The 17,334-nt window shown below is 44.9% G+C and overlaps 1 protein-coding gene across 1 annotated transcript in view; it reads left to right on the top strand.

Annotated features, from left to right (window-relative positions):
• Window positions 1-17,163, top strand: part of LOC139444333 (collagen alpha-6(VI) chain-like) — a 29,295-nt gene extending 12,132 nt beyond the window's left edge. Inside the window, exons 12-23 of the mRNA XM_071225270.1 lie at window positions 1,220-1,556; window positions 2,019-2,036; window positions 3,113-3,410; window positions 5,260-5,461; window positions 6,493-6,547; window positions 7,749-8,125; window positions 12,001-12,184; window positions 12,913-12,933; window positions 13,646-13,657; window positions 14,698-14,936; window positions 16,229-16,564; window positions 17,065-17,163. Coding sequence (XP_071081371.1) covers window positions 1,220-1,556; window positions 2,019-2,036; window positions 3,113-3,410; window positions 5,260-5,461; window positions 6,493-6,547; window positions 7,749-8,125; window positions 12,001-12,184; window positions 12,913-12,933; window positions 13,646-13,657; window positions 14,698-14,936; window positions 16,229-16,564; window positions 17,065-17,127 — 2,142 coding nt within the window. The 3' untranslated portion in view covers window positions 17,128-17,163. The remainder of the gene's footprint in view (window positions 1-1,219; window positions 1,557-2,018; window positions 2,037-3,112; window positions 3,411-5,259; window positions 5,462-6,492; window positions 6,548-7,748; window positions 8,126-12,000; window positions 12,185-12,912; window positions 12,934-13,645; window positions 13,658-14,697; window positions 14,937-16,228; window positions 16,565-17,064) is intronic.
• Window positions 17,164-17,334: the final 171 nt, after the last annotated feature.

The raw sequence follows: 17,334 nt of genomic DNA, 5'->3' as shown, positions 1-17,334 counted from the left end.
TAGGGCATTTGAGTTCCTGATTACGTCGGGATTGGGTTTTTTTAACGTCAAAGCAACGATTGTTGATTCCTTTCAGTGAGATGTTTTGCTGCGGTAATGAAATGTCCGTACATATTGAATACCATCAGCTTAAACATCGAACATCTTCCCGAGGCAAGTGAGTTAACTGACTGTTAAAGTCCAGTTTCCACCTTTGCCGAACATTCCTGGAATTCCTGGGCTCGATCGTAGCGCCACTAGTGGCAATTACGAGTTTTGTCCATTCAATGCCTCTCCTACGGACCAATCAGATTCCACCACTCGTAACACTTGCATTTGCTTCAAACAAACTGGCGGCGCCCAGTCAAGACAATCTGATCGATAAAACGTTGTGATTAAACGGGTCTTACATTGCGAAGTGCATCAAATCAAGTGAGCACCTTGATTAAAAATATGAAGAGATTTGGAAAGTATTTGTTCTGAAATCGACCGAAATCTGCATGACGATTTTGATTGGACTATGCATAGACTCGTTAGTCCAGCCAAAATGTAACTCCATAATACCAGTCTAGTTCGGCAAGGGTGGAAACTGGACTTTTATAGTCAGTTAACTTAATTGCCTTGTGAAGATGACCTCAAAGGAAACTCAAGATAATTTGGAGCACATTATAACGGCTACGGTATGATTCTATTACTCGTTGCAACGATTTTTCTTACTTCTGATCCTAGTCTAGTACAATATATGTGCTTGTACCAGTCATCTAGCTCCCATTTGCGTTGATCGATGTTCATGATGTCAATCACTGGAATGTCTGGTCCAGACTCTATTATTTACAGGCCACCGTCATATATCTGAAATATTGCTGGCATTAGAAAACAAACAAACAAACAAACAATCAACCATCTATTGGTTGTTGAAGCGACAATCGTCAAGGTATGGTGATACTCAGATTAAACAACGGTCACCCTGCCAGTAACTATCCATACCCAGCAACCAGTGTGATTCCCCGATCCACATTTGGATCTTACAGTTACCATGGGTGACCGGTTTGCATAATGCTTCAGTACCCTCACGGGCCTCAGAGACAAGGGGGTAAAGCAAGACGCTATAGCATGTCCTATGAATGGTACTAAACAGGTAGACCATTTCTTTGAGACAAGCGAAATATATACCCCCCGACGCCGAGAGCATAGCTGCTACAATAATTTTCTACACTGAGTTTAAGTTGCCTCATCCCAGGCTGTCATCAATATCCCCTACCGACCGGGCAACACACCAACAGCTGATGGCCTCCACTTTGTTGGCGAGAACAGCTTCCAGAGTGGAAATGGCGCACGTCCCAACGCTAACCAGATTGTCGTCGTTATCTCGGACGGGGGTTCGGCGAAATCAAGCCAGACGGCCGTCGAAGCTGCCGCTCTGCACGAAAAGGATATCAAGGTTATCGCCCTTGGCGCCGGTCTAATGATCGACAGCAACGAGCTGAACAACATCGCCAGCGGTAACGCCTTCGTCTTCACCGCTGTCGACTTCGACGCTCTGTTGAAGATGGAAAAGGATATCCGAGATACAACGTGTAAGTTCGCGACATCCTCGGAGAGGTGGGGTGGGGTGGGGATGATGAGGGTTGGGGGTGGGGGCTAGACCTCACGATTTTCTGCTCAAGCTTGTGGTTGCGTGAAATTGAGACATTGTTTCCGCGTATTTAGGGGAATCACTTAGTGTTGGTTTATTATAGACCATATACCTCAGCCGATGAGTAAAGTCACGTCGAGAGACCGGTTTTAAATTGTCTGGGCCTGCCAAATACTCAAGGCCTAGACCGCCTTTTCACCAGAAAAGTGTAGACCTTTATTCTATTATGATATTGTCAATCATTGTCAGAATATCTTAGTCGTCAACTCGAGATAAAACACACGTATATATATAACTCTTGAAAATCACATTCGTGAAACCGGTTGAATAAATTATACAGCTCCTCATTGGACTTATTTTAATGGCACGTGGAGTTAAGTTGCTTATGTGTGTGTTTTTACAGGCAAGACTCAAGTACCGAGTAAGTATATCCTTAATATTTTCTTTTAATATTGTTACATTTAGTTACATATTCAGAGTTTCTTCACGTGTAGTCATTTGGATAACGTAAAACGATGTGAAACATTTATTTCTTTTATTTATCTCTTTAAAATATCTTTTCTTCTTGAGAGAAAAAGTGAGTACACTTAGGACATCAATTCAAAGGTATCGAAGTTAGATTCGATTCCTGTAAATTCCATACGAAACCCACCAGCACTTGTATGATGCTGATTCACCAAGATTCAGGCGAATCTAGGTTTTGTACAATTTAAAGCACATCTGAACATGTGGGATTATACAGTATGATTGAACACATTTAACTGTGCCTTGGGTATATTTTAAGATGCAAGATATATGTAAAATCAAAATTATTTCTCAGGGATTCTTTGACGAAGAACTTGAAATCATACGTGCATTCTGATTGGTTTGTCGTATTTTCGCACATAACATTCATCGATAGGGGGGACGAGGCGTCTTACAGGTTACGGAAAGGGGCGAATGGTGACGAATGCTCCACACAGTGTTTACTGAGAACATCACGCCACCCGTACTCAAAATTGTGTATACTGAGAGCATCACGCCACCCGCACTCCATACAGTGTATACCGAGAACATCACGCCACCCGTACTCCATACAGTGTATACTGAGAATATCACGCCACCCGTACTCCAAACAGTGTAAACTGAGAACATCACGCCACCCGTACTCCAAACAGTGTATACTGAGAACATCACGCCACCCGTACTCCATAAAGTGCATACTGAGAACATCACGCCATCCGTACTCCATGCAGTGCATACTGAGAACATCACGCCACCCGTACCCAAATATAGTGTATACTGTATATCTTACAAATGTGGGGAACTAAGGATAATAACATGGTTGAATAAATCGTAACTGAGATGCAATTTCTTGAAGATATATTGTATTTACTCGCAAAGTGCCTTTCGTTTGAGTTTCATGCATTCTGGCACAGCTATTTCAGTTTATACACGCATAACACCATTTTGCGTTCTATAACCTAGTACAGTTCACTGTTTATTCTTATTGGACAGCATGTTCCACAGAGCCAACAGAAATCGTCTTCCTTCTCGATTCGTCCTCAAGCGAAGGCTCTGTTAATTTCAAGAAGCAGCTTAACTTTGTCAGCAACTTCATTGACGGTTTTGACATCAGTCCTAGTGCTGTTCAGGTGGCAGTTGTAACGTTCTCGACTGTTGCCACCAACCGTTTCTTCCTGAACGATTATATGAGCAAGGCTTCTCTGAAGAGCGCCATCGCCAGGATCCCTTACAATTCTGGCAATACCCACACGGGGAACGGGTTGGAGTTCGTCAGACAGACATCTCTCAGGTACGTCAATGTTGTCAGACAGACATCTCTCTCAGGTACGTCAATGTTAGACCAATCTCTCTCAGGTACGTCAGTGTTAGACAAATCTCTCTCAGGTACGTCAATGTTGTCAGACCAATCTCTCAGGTACGTCAATGTTAGACAAATCTCTCTCAGGTACGTCAATGTTGTCAGACAGAGCTCTGTCAGGTACGTCAATGTTGTCAGACCAATCTCTCAGGTACGTCAATGTTGTCAGACCAATCTCTCAGGTACGTCAATGTTGTCAGACCAATATCTCAGGTACGTCAATGTTGTCAGACCAATCTCTCTCAGGTACGTCAATGTTGTCAGACAGAGCTCTGTCAGGTACGTAAAGTTGTCAGACCAATCTCTCAGTTACGTCAATGTTGTCAGACCAATCTCTCAGGTACGTCAATGTTGTCAGACCAATCTCTCAGGTACGTCAATGTTGTCAGACCAATATCTCTCAGGTACGTAAAGTTGTCAGACCAATCTCTCAGTTACGTCAATGTTGTCAGACCAATCTCTCAGGTACGTCAATGTTGTCAGACCAATCTCTCAGGTACGTCAATGTTGTCAGACCAATATCTCTCAGGTACGTAAAGTTGTCAGACCAATCTCTCTCAGGTACGTCAATGTTGTCAGACCAATATCTCTCAGTTACGTCAATGTTGTCAGGCCAATATCTCTCAGGTACGTCAAAGTTGTCAGACCAATATCTCTCAGGTACGTCAATGTTGTCAGCCCAATATCTCTCAGGTACGTCAATGTTGTCAGACCAATATCTCTCAGGTACGTCAAAGTTGTCAGACCAATCTCTCTCAGGTACGTCAATGTTGACAGACCAATATCTCTCAGGTACGTCAATGTTGTCAGACCAATATCTCTCAGGTACGTCAATGTCAGACCAATCTCTCTCAGGTACGTCAATGTTGACAGACCAATCTCTCTCAGGTACGTCAATGTTGACAGACCAATCTCTCTCAGGTACGTCAATGTTGTCAGACCAATCTCTCTTAGGTACGTCAATGTTGTCAGACAAATCTCTCTCGGGTACGTCAATGTTGTCAGACCAATCTCTCAGGTACGTCAATGTTGTCAGACCAATATCTCTCAGGTACGTCAAGGTTGATAGACTAATCTCTCAGGTACGTCATTGTTGTCAGGCACATCTCTCAGGTACGTCAAGGTTGACAGACTAATCTCTCAGGTACGTCAATGTTGTCAGGCAAATCTCTCTCAGGGATCATCAGACAGAGCTCTGTCGGGGACGTCGGTGTTGTCGAAATCATATTGGAATGTGCAAGTGTCACTATTGTTATTACAATGTATTATGTAGTGTTATTGCTTTTAGCGGAGTTATACATCGCAACATGACGTATATCAGGGCAAAACATTTGCCATATTTCTGTGAATATCATCTCCGTGAAGATGCGGGTTAGAATTGGTCTTCAGCCATACATGCTTGTAAGAGGCAACTAACGGGATCGGGTGGTCAGGCTCGCTGACTTGGTTGATGCATGTCGTCGTATCCCAATTGCCTGATGTGAATCACTGGATTGTCTGGTCGTGACTCGATTATTTACAGGCTGTCGTCATATAGCTGGTATATTGCTGAAAGCGGAGTCAATCAAACAAACAAACCAACAGCGCCATAATATAACTGATATACTGTTCAAACCGGCGTATCCCAATTGCATAGAGCGATGCTCATGATGTCAATCACTGGATTCTCTGGCGCAGACTCGATTACGTACAGACCGCCGTCATATAGTTGGAATATTACCATTATTGCCACATTTCAAACAAACAAACAAAACATTCTGACAGACGGTTTCGTTTCCAGCCAAGCACACGGGGCACGGCCAGGGTCCAAAAAGGTAGTGATCGTGATGACCGACGGTCAGTCCCAACAGAAACTGTTGACCGCCAATCAGGGCATCCTGCTCCGCAAAGAAGGGGTCATGGTCATTTCCATTGGCATTGGTGCAGCCATTGACCTGCCGGAACTCGCAGTCATAGCCTCTGATGACAAACACATGGTCAAGGTTGGTCGTACACAGACAATTTATAACCGTTTGTTCACAGGAGGAAGCGTCGTGATTGAGTGAGTATGGTTTTACGCCGCTTTTAGCAGTATTCCAACAATATCACGGCGGGGGGTACCAGAAATGGGCTTCACACATTGTACCCATGTCCGGAATCGAACCCGGGTCTTCGGCGTGACAAGCGAACGCTTAAACCACTAGGCAAACCAACCGGCCCGGAAGATTCGTGAAGGAGCATTGCATTTTAACATTAGTGAGTGCGTGAGTAAGATTTTCGTTGCCTTTAGCAATATTGCAACAATATTACAACGAGGGACGCGAAAAACGAAAGATGTGTCGTGTGGAATCCCAGGCTTTTTTCAGCTAATCAACTTATTTTCAAATGACTTTAAATAAAAAATACTGTCTGATAAATAGTGCTTAAAATATACTTTCAGAACATTCGGATCCATCCCTCTTTCAGTTGATATCTAAAGATACTATTCTGTGTTTGTGTCATGTTTGTGCTGGAAACTCAGTAACACGAGTGAGTGAGTGGACTGGGTCTTGCGCCATTTTAGCAATATTCTAGCAATATCACGTTGGGGGACACCAGAAATTGGCTTCACACATTGTACCCATGTGGGGAATCGAACCTGGCCATCGACGTGATGAGCGGGCGCTTAAACCACAAGGCTACCCCAGCATTAGATCACGAGAGGGATTAGCGTTTAATTAACATGTTTATTTCCAGGGTGTAAAAAAATATGGTTTTGTTTAGGTCAGATGTTAAGTTTATATGTGAGAAGAGATATTTGGTCAATAATTGGTGTATTGTGAAAAGTTGGAAAACGGAGGGGGTTTCTGTGAAAATTTCCTAATCTCAAATGCCATCTTATTGGCATGAATGTACAGACGAATATCTATTTTGTAATGACATACGCGTAATGTTACGATTTCATAATGTAACGTGCGTGCGTGCATGCGTGCTTGCGTGTGTGTGTGTTTGTGTGTGTTGTAAAGGACTACAGGTCAATATTTCGTCTGTGTAGGTGTCTAATTTCGACAACCTGAACGCCATTGAAAAACAGATCCAGGATATAGTTTGTAAGTAGTAAACAGTTAGAGGTAAATGAATTGATTCAACATACTTAGTCTTTATACTGTAACATGTTCATTAAATTTTTTCTGTGGTTAACTTATTTCTGCATGAAGAATTATTTTCTTATGCACAGCCAAGAGGTGAGAGAACATTTGCATATTGTCAGTGGTCACATGGGACGACAGATAGTGGTACTTAATTACGCACCGTGAAGATCCGGGGTAGAAAAGGTCTTCAGCAACCCATGCTTGCCATAAGAAGCGACAAACGGGATCGGGTGGTCAGGATCGCTGACTTGGTTGATGCTCGTAATCTTATCGCAATAGCGGAGATTGATGCTCATGATGTGAATGACTGTATATCTGGCCTAGACTCGATTATTTACAGACCGCTGTCATATAGCTGGAATATAGCTGAGCGCGGCGTTAAACAACAAACAAACAAACAAAGCGTAATTACGTGCAAGTTGAGATGTGATTAGTGCAATGTTTACCTCGATATGTTTGCTCATATTTCAGGTAGTGGTCTAGGTAAGTTGTAGCTTTGAGTTTCGTTTATGTGGCATTAACCTTGAAAAATAATCGCAAAGGCGTAATTTTCACAATTCTCTCTTTAGACACAATATTTTTATGGATAACAACTTCTTTAATACTGTGAAAAACGACGTTTCGGTATAGATCCTTAAACCGTTGTCAAGCAAGACAGTCTTGCTTGACAACGGTATAAGGATCTATACCGAAACGTCGCTTTTCACAGTATTAAAGAAGTTGTTATCCATAAAAATATTGTGTCTATCTTGTCATCCGTCAACTTCCAGGTAATGCCTATCAAACAAATTCTCTCTTTGTTAACAAAGAGCAACAATACATTTCCATGGTCATAAGAAATAATCTTACTAAAAGTATTGTTCATTGTACGATTCCGACAAAATCATAGCATGTGTTTATGAAATCAAATAGTGCTGATACCAGATATTCGCCTAGAGGTGAGCCTATCCTTCCCTACCGGTGCACTGATACAAACACACGCAAAGTCAAGTCAATTGTTAACCTGAAAAAAACAACAGGAACATATAGTACAAGTATTTCGACATCGATACCTAGTGGTCATTCCCAAGGTCAAAATTAATCCTGAAAGATAATGCTCACGAACCAGCATACATTTGAATAAGGTCTCATCTTGAGTACTTATGTATCTACATTTCAGTGTGTGCGTCCACGCCAGCTGATATCATGTTCGTCCTCGACTCTTCCGCCAGCATCGGCCCCTTCAACTTCCACGTCATGCTCAACTTTATCACCGACTTCGTCCGTAAGTTTGACGTGGGCACAAGCGCGGTACAGTTCGGTGTGGTCACATTTGCTAACGATGTTCACCCACAGTTTGATCTTGGACACTACGAGACCAGAGCCCAGGTGATCGCCGGCATCAGCAACATCCTCTACCGCTACGGCGGTACGTACACGGAGAAGGCTCTGCAGTACGTCAGGACAACAAGTTTCTCGCCAGGTCACGGGTCAAGGTCACTGGCCGCTAAGATCGCCATTGTCCTCACCGACGGACAGTCACAGTCAGTCGAGAAGGTAACGTGAACCCTCGATTATCCAGCGTTATATCTCCGTTCTATATCAGAAACTCTGAACACATTCACTCTTTCAGGAATTGACGCCAGCCTCAGTTTCCAACCCTCTTATCAGCAACTGCTGTCGTAACTGTGTTTGGGGGAGCTAAGGGACCCACATCAGTTACCTATACGGATTGCCGTTCTGTGTCGGCATGGTCTGTTTAAAACATTACTCTGCAACTCTCACGGACGTGAGGGTTTCGCTAAGACCTGGAGCGAGTGGTCTGACTGGTCTGTTTAAAACATTACTCTTCATCTCTCAAGATCGTGAGTGTTTTGCTAAGACCATGAGCGAGTGGTCCGACTGGTCTCCATAAAACATTACGGTCGTGTATGTTTCGCTAAGACCTGGAGCAGGTGGTCCGACTGGTCAATATAAAACATTACTCTGCAACTCTCACGGCCATGAGGGGTTCGCTAAGACCTGGAGCGGGTGGTCCGACTGGTCACTATAAAACATTACTCTGCAACTCTCACGGCCATGAGGGGTTCGCTAAGACCTGGAGCAGGTGGTCCGACTGGTCACTATAAAACATTACTCTGCAACTCTCACGGCCATGAGTGTTTTGCTAAGACCAGGAGCGGGTGGTCCAACTGGTCTGGTTAAAACATTACTCTGCAACTCTCACGGCCGTAAGGGGTTCGCTAAGACCTGGAGCGGGTGGTCCGACTGGTCACTATAAAACATTACTCTGCAACTCTCACGGCCATGAGGGGTTCGCTAAGACCTGGAGCGGGTGGTCCAACTGGTCTGGTTAAAACATTACTCTTCAACTCTCACGGCCGTGAGGGGTTCGCTAAGACCTGGAGCGGATGGTCCGACTGGTCACTATAAAACATTACTCTGCAACTCTCACGGCCATGAGGGGTTCGCTAAGACCTGGAGCGGGTGGTCCGACTGGTCACTATAAAACATTACTCTGCAACTCTCAAGGTCGTGAGGGTTTCGCTAAGACCTGGAGCGGGTGGTCCGACTGGTCTGGTTAAAACATTACTCTTCATCTCACGGTCGTGTATGTTTCGCTAAGACCTGGAGCAGGTGGTCCGACTGGTCAATGTAAAACATTACTCTTCAACTCTCACGGCCATGAGGGGTTCGCTAAGACCTGGAGCGGGTGGTCCGACTGGTCACTATAAAACATTACTCTGCAACTCTCACGGCCATGAGGGGTTCGCTAAGACCTGGAGCGGGTGGTCCGACTGGTCTGTTTAAAACATTACTCTTCATCTCTCAAGATCGTGAGTGTTTTGCTAAGACCAGGAGCGGGTGGTCCAACTGGTCTGGTTAAAACATTACTCTGCAACTCTCACGGCCGTGAGGGGTTCGCTAAGACCTGGAGCGGGTGGTCCGACTGGTCTGTTTAAAACATTACTCTTCAACTCTCACGGCCATGAGAGGTTCGCTAAGACCTGGAGCGGGTGGTCCGATTGGTCTGGTTAAAACATTACTCTTCAACTCTCACGGCCGTGAGGGGTTCGCTAAGACCTGGAGCGGGTGGTCCGACTGGTCACTATAAAACATTACTCTGCAACTCTCACGGCCATGAGGGGTTCGCTAAGACCTGGAGCGGGTGGTCCGACTGGTCACTATAAAACATTACTCTGCAACTCTCACGGCCATGAGGGTTTCGCTAAGACCTGGAGCGGGTGGTCCGACTGGTCTGGTTAAAACATTACTCTTCAACTCTCACGGCCGTGATGGGTTCGCTAAGACCTGGAGCGGGTGGTCCGACTGGTCACTATAAAACATTACTCTGCAACTCTCACGGCCATGAGGGGTTCGCTAAGACCTGGAGCGGGTGGTCCGACTGGTCACTATAAAACATTACTCTGCAACTCTCACGGCCGTGAGGGGTTCGCTAAGACCTGGAGCGGGTGGTCCGACTGGTCTGGTTAAAACATTACTCTTCAACTCTCACGGCCGTGAGGGGTTCGCTAAGATCTGGAGCGGGTGGTCCGACAACCGTTACTCTTAATTACTTACATAAACATGCATGTACCCGCGCACATGTATTAACGCAACATAAGGCTTGATACTCACATAAACTTTATCGAGCTCTAGTCGAACCATATCAGAATACACAACTGCATGGACAGGACAGGGTAAGCTCTTCACAGAGTGGGTGTCAGGAATGACCGAGATTCCACTGGATCAACTGACTGTTAACCCGCAAAACTCTCATAACGATGCAGCTATCTTTATAAAGTGTTCGAGCTCGACCTGCCTCTGTCACATGTCCTAATACATCACTTTGATTCGTTAAAAAAACATATCACACCATGAACCCTTGTTTGTATTTAAATCGAAAAAATACCGAGAACTACTGACCGGTTAGTCATCCTTTTTGGTTCTCTTCCTGGTCCTTATATTCTTCGGGGCGGTCGGGTAGCCTAGTGGTTAAAGCGTTCGCTCGTCACGCCGAAGACCCGGGTTCGATTACAGACATGGGTAAAATGTGTGAACCCCATTTCTGGTGTCCCCCGCCGTGATATTGCTGGAATATTGCTAAAAGCGGCGTAAAACCATACTCACTCACCTTATATTCTTCGTTACTGCTGAAATCCACACGAGTACATTTGCAGCTATTCGCTCTCACAACCGGGTAGTTGAAATACTATCAGGGAACACACGGACTAACAAAACGTCCTGAAATGACTTCAACAAGTTTTCATCAATATCCCTGCTGTATAAATCTTTTCAAATCAATGCTACATGCTTATCACGCTACACCCACTACGCAGACAGTATTCCAACAACCTTACAGTACATTTGTCCATGCAGCCAACTTCAATTAACTAAAATATCTCAAATGTATTCGTTATACAAAGGTTATACATTGGGAGAAATCCTAAAATAGCCCAACAAAGCTAACATTGGCACAAAAGTGCACTAGTATGAATTAGTAATGTTGTATCCAAGGTGAAAAGGGCCTAGTTTTCGACTCGTCTGTGTGCCGCCAGATGACACGAAAAGTAAAGTAAACAATATGGAACTTTTTACTTAGTGAGTGAGTTGGGTTTAATCCCACTTTCAATAGTAGTGTCAGCTTAATGTGAGAGGAAAGCCCGAAGTGATGCAGGTCTCAGACGTTTACCACTTCGGTGAAACCCACGAGAACGGGTATGGTGCTGACAAACCTAGAACATAATCGGGGCGAACCGGGATTCGAACCCACAATCATAGGTTTCTGGCGTGCCCAAGGGACTCAACTCTGCACAGCTGAGTGTCGTTTATACATACTGTAACGATTATTGTCTGGAAGCCCTTCGATGAATGAAGTAAGTTTGATTTAGTTCAAAATAATAACTAAAAGGGCTAAAATCTTGCATAAACCATATTCCATGTACTCGGGTGAAATCGCAACTTTTATTGTCCAGCGAGAAAATGGAAATTGCTACCTACCAACTTAGTCGACCCTTACCACCAGTTTGAATTGTGTACACATACTGACCATTTGATAGGAATCAATAATACTTGTACGTGTCCTTCACATACCCCTTGTATTGATAGTTCCATGCAAGACAGGGGTATTTGCTGTGGAGAGTTGCTTCCCCAAACTGCCCGGCCCCATTGGTGATGGGTTCAAATCCCCCATTTATACACCTAGTATGGAATACTATAAGAAGTATTTTCGCATTCTCGCATTCTCGACTTTCGGAAATAATCTAAGTATGTTTGTCATCACCTTACCCATGCTTGTGGTATCACCTTCCAACTAAATCTTATACACTGTGATAAGAGTGAAATACTGATCAAAGCGGTGTTAGCCTCATCTGACTCACATAGTTTTCGAGCTGGTACACTCTATCATATCTTGTTTGTTGTCAACTTAGACTAAGGCAGAAGCTCAAGCTCTGCACTCTGCTGGTATCGAGGTAATTTCTATCGGCATCGGCAGCGCCGTCAACGCCAAAGAGCTGACCAACATAGCAACAAACGTGTCCTACGTCTTCAGCGTGGCCACCTTCGACGCCCTCGACACCATACAGGCGGAGTTGCTGCAGGCGACTTGTTCAGGTATACTGAGTACTATGTATGATGGATTACAATAAAGGTGGTGGGGTAGCCTTGTGGTTAAAGCGTTCGCTCGTCACGACGAAGGCCCGGGTTCGATTCTCCATATGGGTACAAGGTGCGAAGCCCCGAACCCCCGTCATGTTGCTGGAATATTGCTAAAAGCGGCGTTAAACCCCACAATAAGCGAGTACAATTCCAGAGTAAACAGCTCCTGACCATGTAAACAATATGAAGACTGATGTAGACATGTTACGTAAACTAACAGTCTTGTTTAAAATGACCCGTGAAGATCCGGGGTAGAATAGGTCTTCAGCAACCCATGCTTGTCGTAAAAGGTGACAATGCTTGTCGTAAGAGGCGACTAACAGGATGGGGTGGTCAGGCTCGCTGAGTGGTTGATGCATAGCATGGTTTTCATTGCGTAGACCGATGCTCATGATGTGAATCGCTGGATTGTCTGGTCCAGACTCGATTATTTACAGACCGCCGTCATATAGCTGGAACAGCTGCGGCGTTAAACAACAAACAAACAAAAAGATGATGTACGGATGAACGAACACGGTAACGCAGCTGCTGGTAGTATCTAGGAACTGCGTGTCCGGTAGGTACTAAGAAAATATCCCTGACAAAATATAATCACAAACATGAATGTAATACTTATGCTAGTTATTCATACTTAAATTGCGTATCGAACCCTTGACTAATACGCACACCTGTCACCATTGCAGCACAGGTGACTCAACCGCCAGGTGAGATATTCCCTACTCTCTTTAGTTAAACAATATGATGACACACTATTGTTGTTGCAGTTGAGTCAGGAATTCACTGTTTTTTCTAAACTTACATTATAACATGAAAACTGACGCAACCATGTGCCATTATGCAAAATTACAGAGAAACTATCTATCAACCATAACATGGTTTAAGCCGGAGAAATCACTCGAAACGCCCAATACCTGATTCCCTCGGCTTCTTGTTTAAATGACTCGGTCAATTGGATTTACCTGCCTTAAAATACCCACTTCAGACGATAAACACGCGAGGTCAGTGCCTCCATCACAAGCACATCCTAAACTTCTCCTAAACTTCTCCTACTAAGAAAGGCATCCACATTCCATGTTCGCCCGACCCGTGAAGATCAGGGGTAGAATAGGTCTTCAGCAACCCATGCTTGCCGTAAAAGGCGACTATGCCTGTCGTAAGAGGCGACTAACGGGATCGGGTGGTCAGGCTCGTTGACTTGGTTGATACATGTCATCGTATCCCAATTGCGTGGATCGATGCTCATGATGTCAATCACTGGATTGTCTGGTCCAGACTCGATTATTTGCAGACCGTCGTCATATAGCTGGAATATTGCCGAGTTCGGCGTTAAACAACAAACCAACCAACCAACCAATCCATGTTCGCCCACAAAACCAACTCCTGTTATGTTCTGAAGCCATCTTGTAACTGTTTCAGCTACCGTCAAACGTAAGTATCATTTAGTAATATTATTTCAAAATTTCAATTTTTATTTATTATGAACCCATTTTTTGTAAGCTTTTTTACCTGGTATCATAACTATTTGATAGTGATATAGTCAGTGTCGCATAGTGGACTTTTAATCTGTTATGTTTGTCGAAATGGTTTTTGTCCCTTTTTGTAGCCAACACGTAGCCTCATTCAGTGGTATAATTAAGGGAATTGACACATTGCATGGATGAATTGATCTGAATGAAACAGCGTGTCAGCCGTGCTCGTAGGAAAACGTCTAAAGTCTGCATCGCTCCGGCTTTTATCCCACGTTAGGCTACAACCCCGTGGCCATGTGAAGATCCGGAGAAGAACTCGTCTTCAGCTACCCGTGCTTGTCGTAAGAGCAACTAACGGGATCTGGTGATCAACGTGCCGTATATCAGGGCAAAACATTTGCCATATTTCTGTGAATACAATCTCGGTGAAGATGCGGGTTAGGATTGGTCGTCACCCATCCGTGCTTCTTGTAAGAGGCAACTAACGGGATCGGATGGTCAGGCTCGCTGACATGGTTGATGCTTGTCATGGTATCCCAAATGCGTGATGTGAATCACTGGATTGTCTGGTCCAGACTCGATTATTTACAGACCCCCGTCATAAAGCTGGAATATTGCTGAGTGCGGCGTCAAACCGTCAAACCAACCAACAACATACAGCGCCGTAATATAACTGTTATACTGTTCAAACTGGCGTTACACCAACTCACTAATTCGCGGGAGTCGATCGGAGATGACACTGTTAACGACCGATATACAAGCGAATTATTTGATAGGAATTACTTAGACGTTGACGGATGACAAAGTAGACACAATTCATGGATAACAACTTCTTTGTTTATACGAGCGGTTGTTCTCGTTTTCTCACATATACTTCTCAACGTTTGATAGGGATACTCAGATAATGAAGGTACAACTATCCCTATCAAAAGCAGAGTGGTATATTCAGGTATTGTTGTCTGCTGCTTAATGTCCCATTTATTCCGTCAATACTGACAGCCGGGCCGTGTGTGTCGACCGACTCTGCCGACGTCATCTTCCTCCTCGACTCCTCCAACAGCGAGGGACCCAGCAACTTCCAGCAGGAGCTGGACTTCGTCGTCAAATTCGTCGACGACTTCCCCATCGGCCCCAACAACTTCCAGTTTGGCATCATCACATTTGCATCTAACGCGCGCATGCAGATCAGTCTGAACGACAACCCCACGGAAAGTGACTTGCGGCTGGCTATTCTTCAGGTAGGACACACAGCTGTATTGGTGGTGAGGTGAAATGGGGTTTGACGTCGTGTTCAGGACTACTGAATTCATATAGCGACGTGAGGGTGATTACGTGCATGCGTGTATGCGTGTATACGTGTGTCTACTTGTACTTGTTCGGACTAATGCCGATTTTATAGTGCTAGCCTACTGAAATACCATGCCGCAGTTTAACATGAATACCCCCTACACAGTGTAGTGACTCCGAGCCGACCGGTCCGGTCTTCGGTGTGACAAGCGAACGCTTTAACCATTAGGCTACCCGACCGCCCCCCTAACTGTGGGTTTATACAAATAATAATACTCAGAAAACCTGTTTGTAAACATTTAACATATGCAACCATGCTATGTTATCGTAATAGGGTATTGTCAGACGGGGAATACCCTTCACACACTACAATCGGATATGTATTAGAGTTGCGTCATGGTAGTGCCAGTTGTGACTCTGTATACGTCTTCCTGAATGAGAGTCGTGTGTTTGTTTGTTTGTTGTTTGACACCGCACCGCAATATTCCAGTTATATGACGGCGGTCTGTAAATAATCGAGTCTAGACCGGATAATCCAGTGATTGATATCATGAGCATTGATCCACGCAATTGGGATACGATGACATGCATCAATGACGTCAGGGAGCCTGACCACCCGATCCCGTTAGTCGCCTCTTACGACAAGCATGGGTTGCTGAGGTCTATTTTTACCCTGATGTTCAAGGGTCGAATCAGAGTTGTGCCCCATGCTTCTTAAGAGGTGAGGTGAAATTGGGTTTAACGTCTCGTCCAAGATTATTGCACTTATATAGCGACGTGCATACACGTGTATGTGTGTGTGTGGCTGCTTGTACTAGTCCGGACTGATGCCGATTTATAGTGCTAGCTCACTGAGATACCATGCCGCAGTTTAACATGAATACCCCACTCAGACACAGTATACTGACTCCGAGCCGACCAGTCCTTGTTTTATCCCCTTAATCCCGAGTGCCAGACAGGGTAACAACATGCTTCTTAAGAGCCGACCAGGATGAGGACTGGGTGGTTACAGTTTGAAACCTGGCTAAGTGTGTCATCGTTCCCGATTGTGTAGATCCGCCATATAGCTGGAACATTGTTGAGTACGGCGTTAAAGAACAAAGAAACGATAGTGTAGATCCTTGATCATGCAGACAACCACATGACTACATGGCCCAGACTGATTTATTTTACATGTCTCCATCATATAACTGTATTACTTACAGCTGCGCAAATCACAATTCACTCTCTCTTGTCCTGTCAGGTTGCCTACGATGGCGGCCTAACCTACGCCAACGAAGCTCTCGAGCTCGCCCGCACTGTGGGCTTCACCGACGTCAGTGGTGCCCGGAACGGGACCCGTAGATTTGTGATAGTCGTTACTGACGGTGCATCCACTGCACCCGCAGCCACCCTGAAGGAGGCTCAGCTTCTGAAGGACGAAGGTGTGACTATCATCACCGTCGGCGTTGGAAAACAAGTGGCGGAGACGGAGTTGAGGACGGTGGCCACTGACAGTAGTGGTGGTGTTTTTCTTGTCAACTCTTTTGGTGACCTTCAGACAGAAGAACATGACATCGAACTGAAGCTCTGCTCTGAGGTAGGCCAGTAGTTCTTGAAGAAACGTGGATTGAATTGCTCATGTCGGGCCATAGCTCTGCTCTGAGGTAGGCCAGTAGTTCTTGAGGTGAGGTGAAATTGGGTTTAACGTCGCGTCTAAGATTATTGCACTTATATAGCGACGTACATGCACGTGTGTGTGTGTGGCTGCTTGTACTAGTCCGGACTGATGCCGATTTACAGTGCTAGCCCACTGAGATACCATGCCGCAGTTTAACATGAAAACCCCACTCAGACGCAGTATACTGACTCAGGGACGGCTTGTTTTACCCCTTAATGCCAAGCGCTAGACAGGGTAACAACAAGTACAATCTTTGAACGTCTTTTGGTATGACGCGTCCTGGGACCGAACCCCGAACCTTCCACTCTGTGGGCGGACGCTTTACCACTAGATCACGGAGGCGGTTTATTGTTTCGGTCCGATTTGTAGATTTAAAGATGCCTTGTTATTGATGGTGTTGTGTTGTTGCAATGTTGCAGCTGCGGACGACGCTGCCGGCAGTCGTCCCTACAGATGTACCGACAGTGGCAGATGCTTTGTGATGCTTCAATTTATGTTTGCAATAAATATTTCGTACATGTTATCTCCTGTTTTTGCTGGCGCATGGCCATCTTGTTCGTAAGAAGGGCCACAACGTGGCAGGAAATTGATGCCATCTCTGTATGTTAGACGTTTCTATTCATGAGTACACAACGCTGTATCCATCCTGTGCCCCCCTTACAAGAATTGGAAGTGTGCGCTGTCATGTC

Source organism: Haliotis cracherodii, unplaced genomic scaffold (genome assembly GCF_022045235.1).
Source record: "Haliotis cracherodii isolate W230 unplaced genomic scaffold, xgHalCrac1.p SCAF_5, whole genome shotgun sequence".
In the NCBI taxonomy this organism is placed as follows: Eukaryota; Metazoa; Mollusca; class Gastropoda; order Lepetellida; family Haliotidae; genus Haliotis; species Haliotis cracherodii.
Note: the sequence above shows the minus strand (reverse complement) of the source record. Positions and strands in the feature narration are given on the sequence as shown.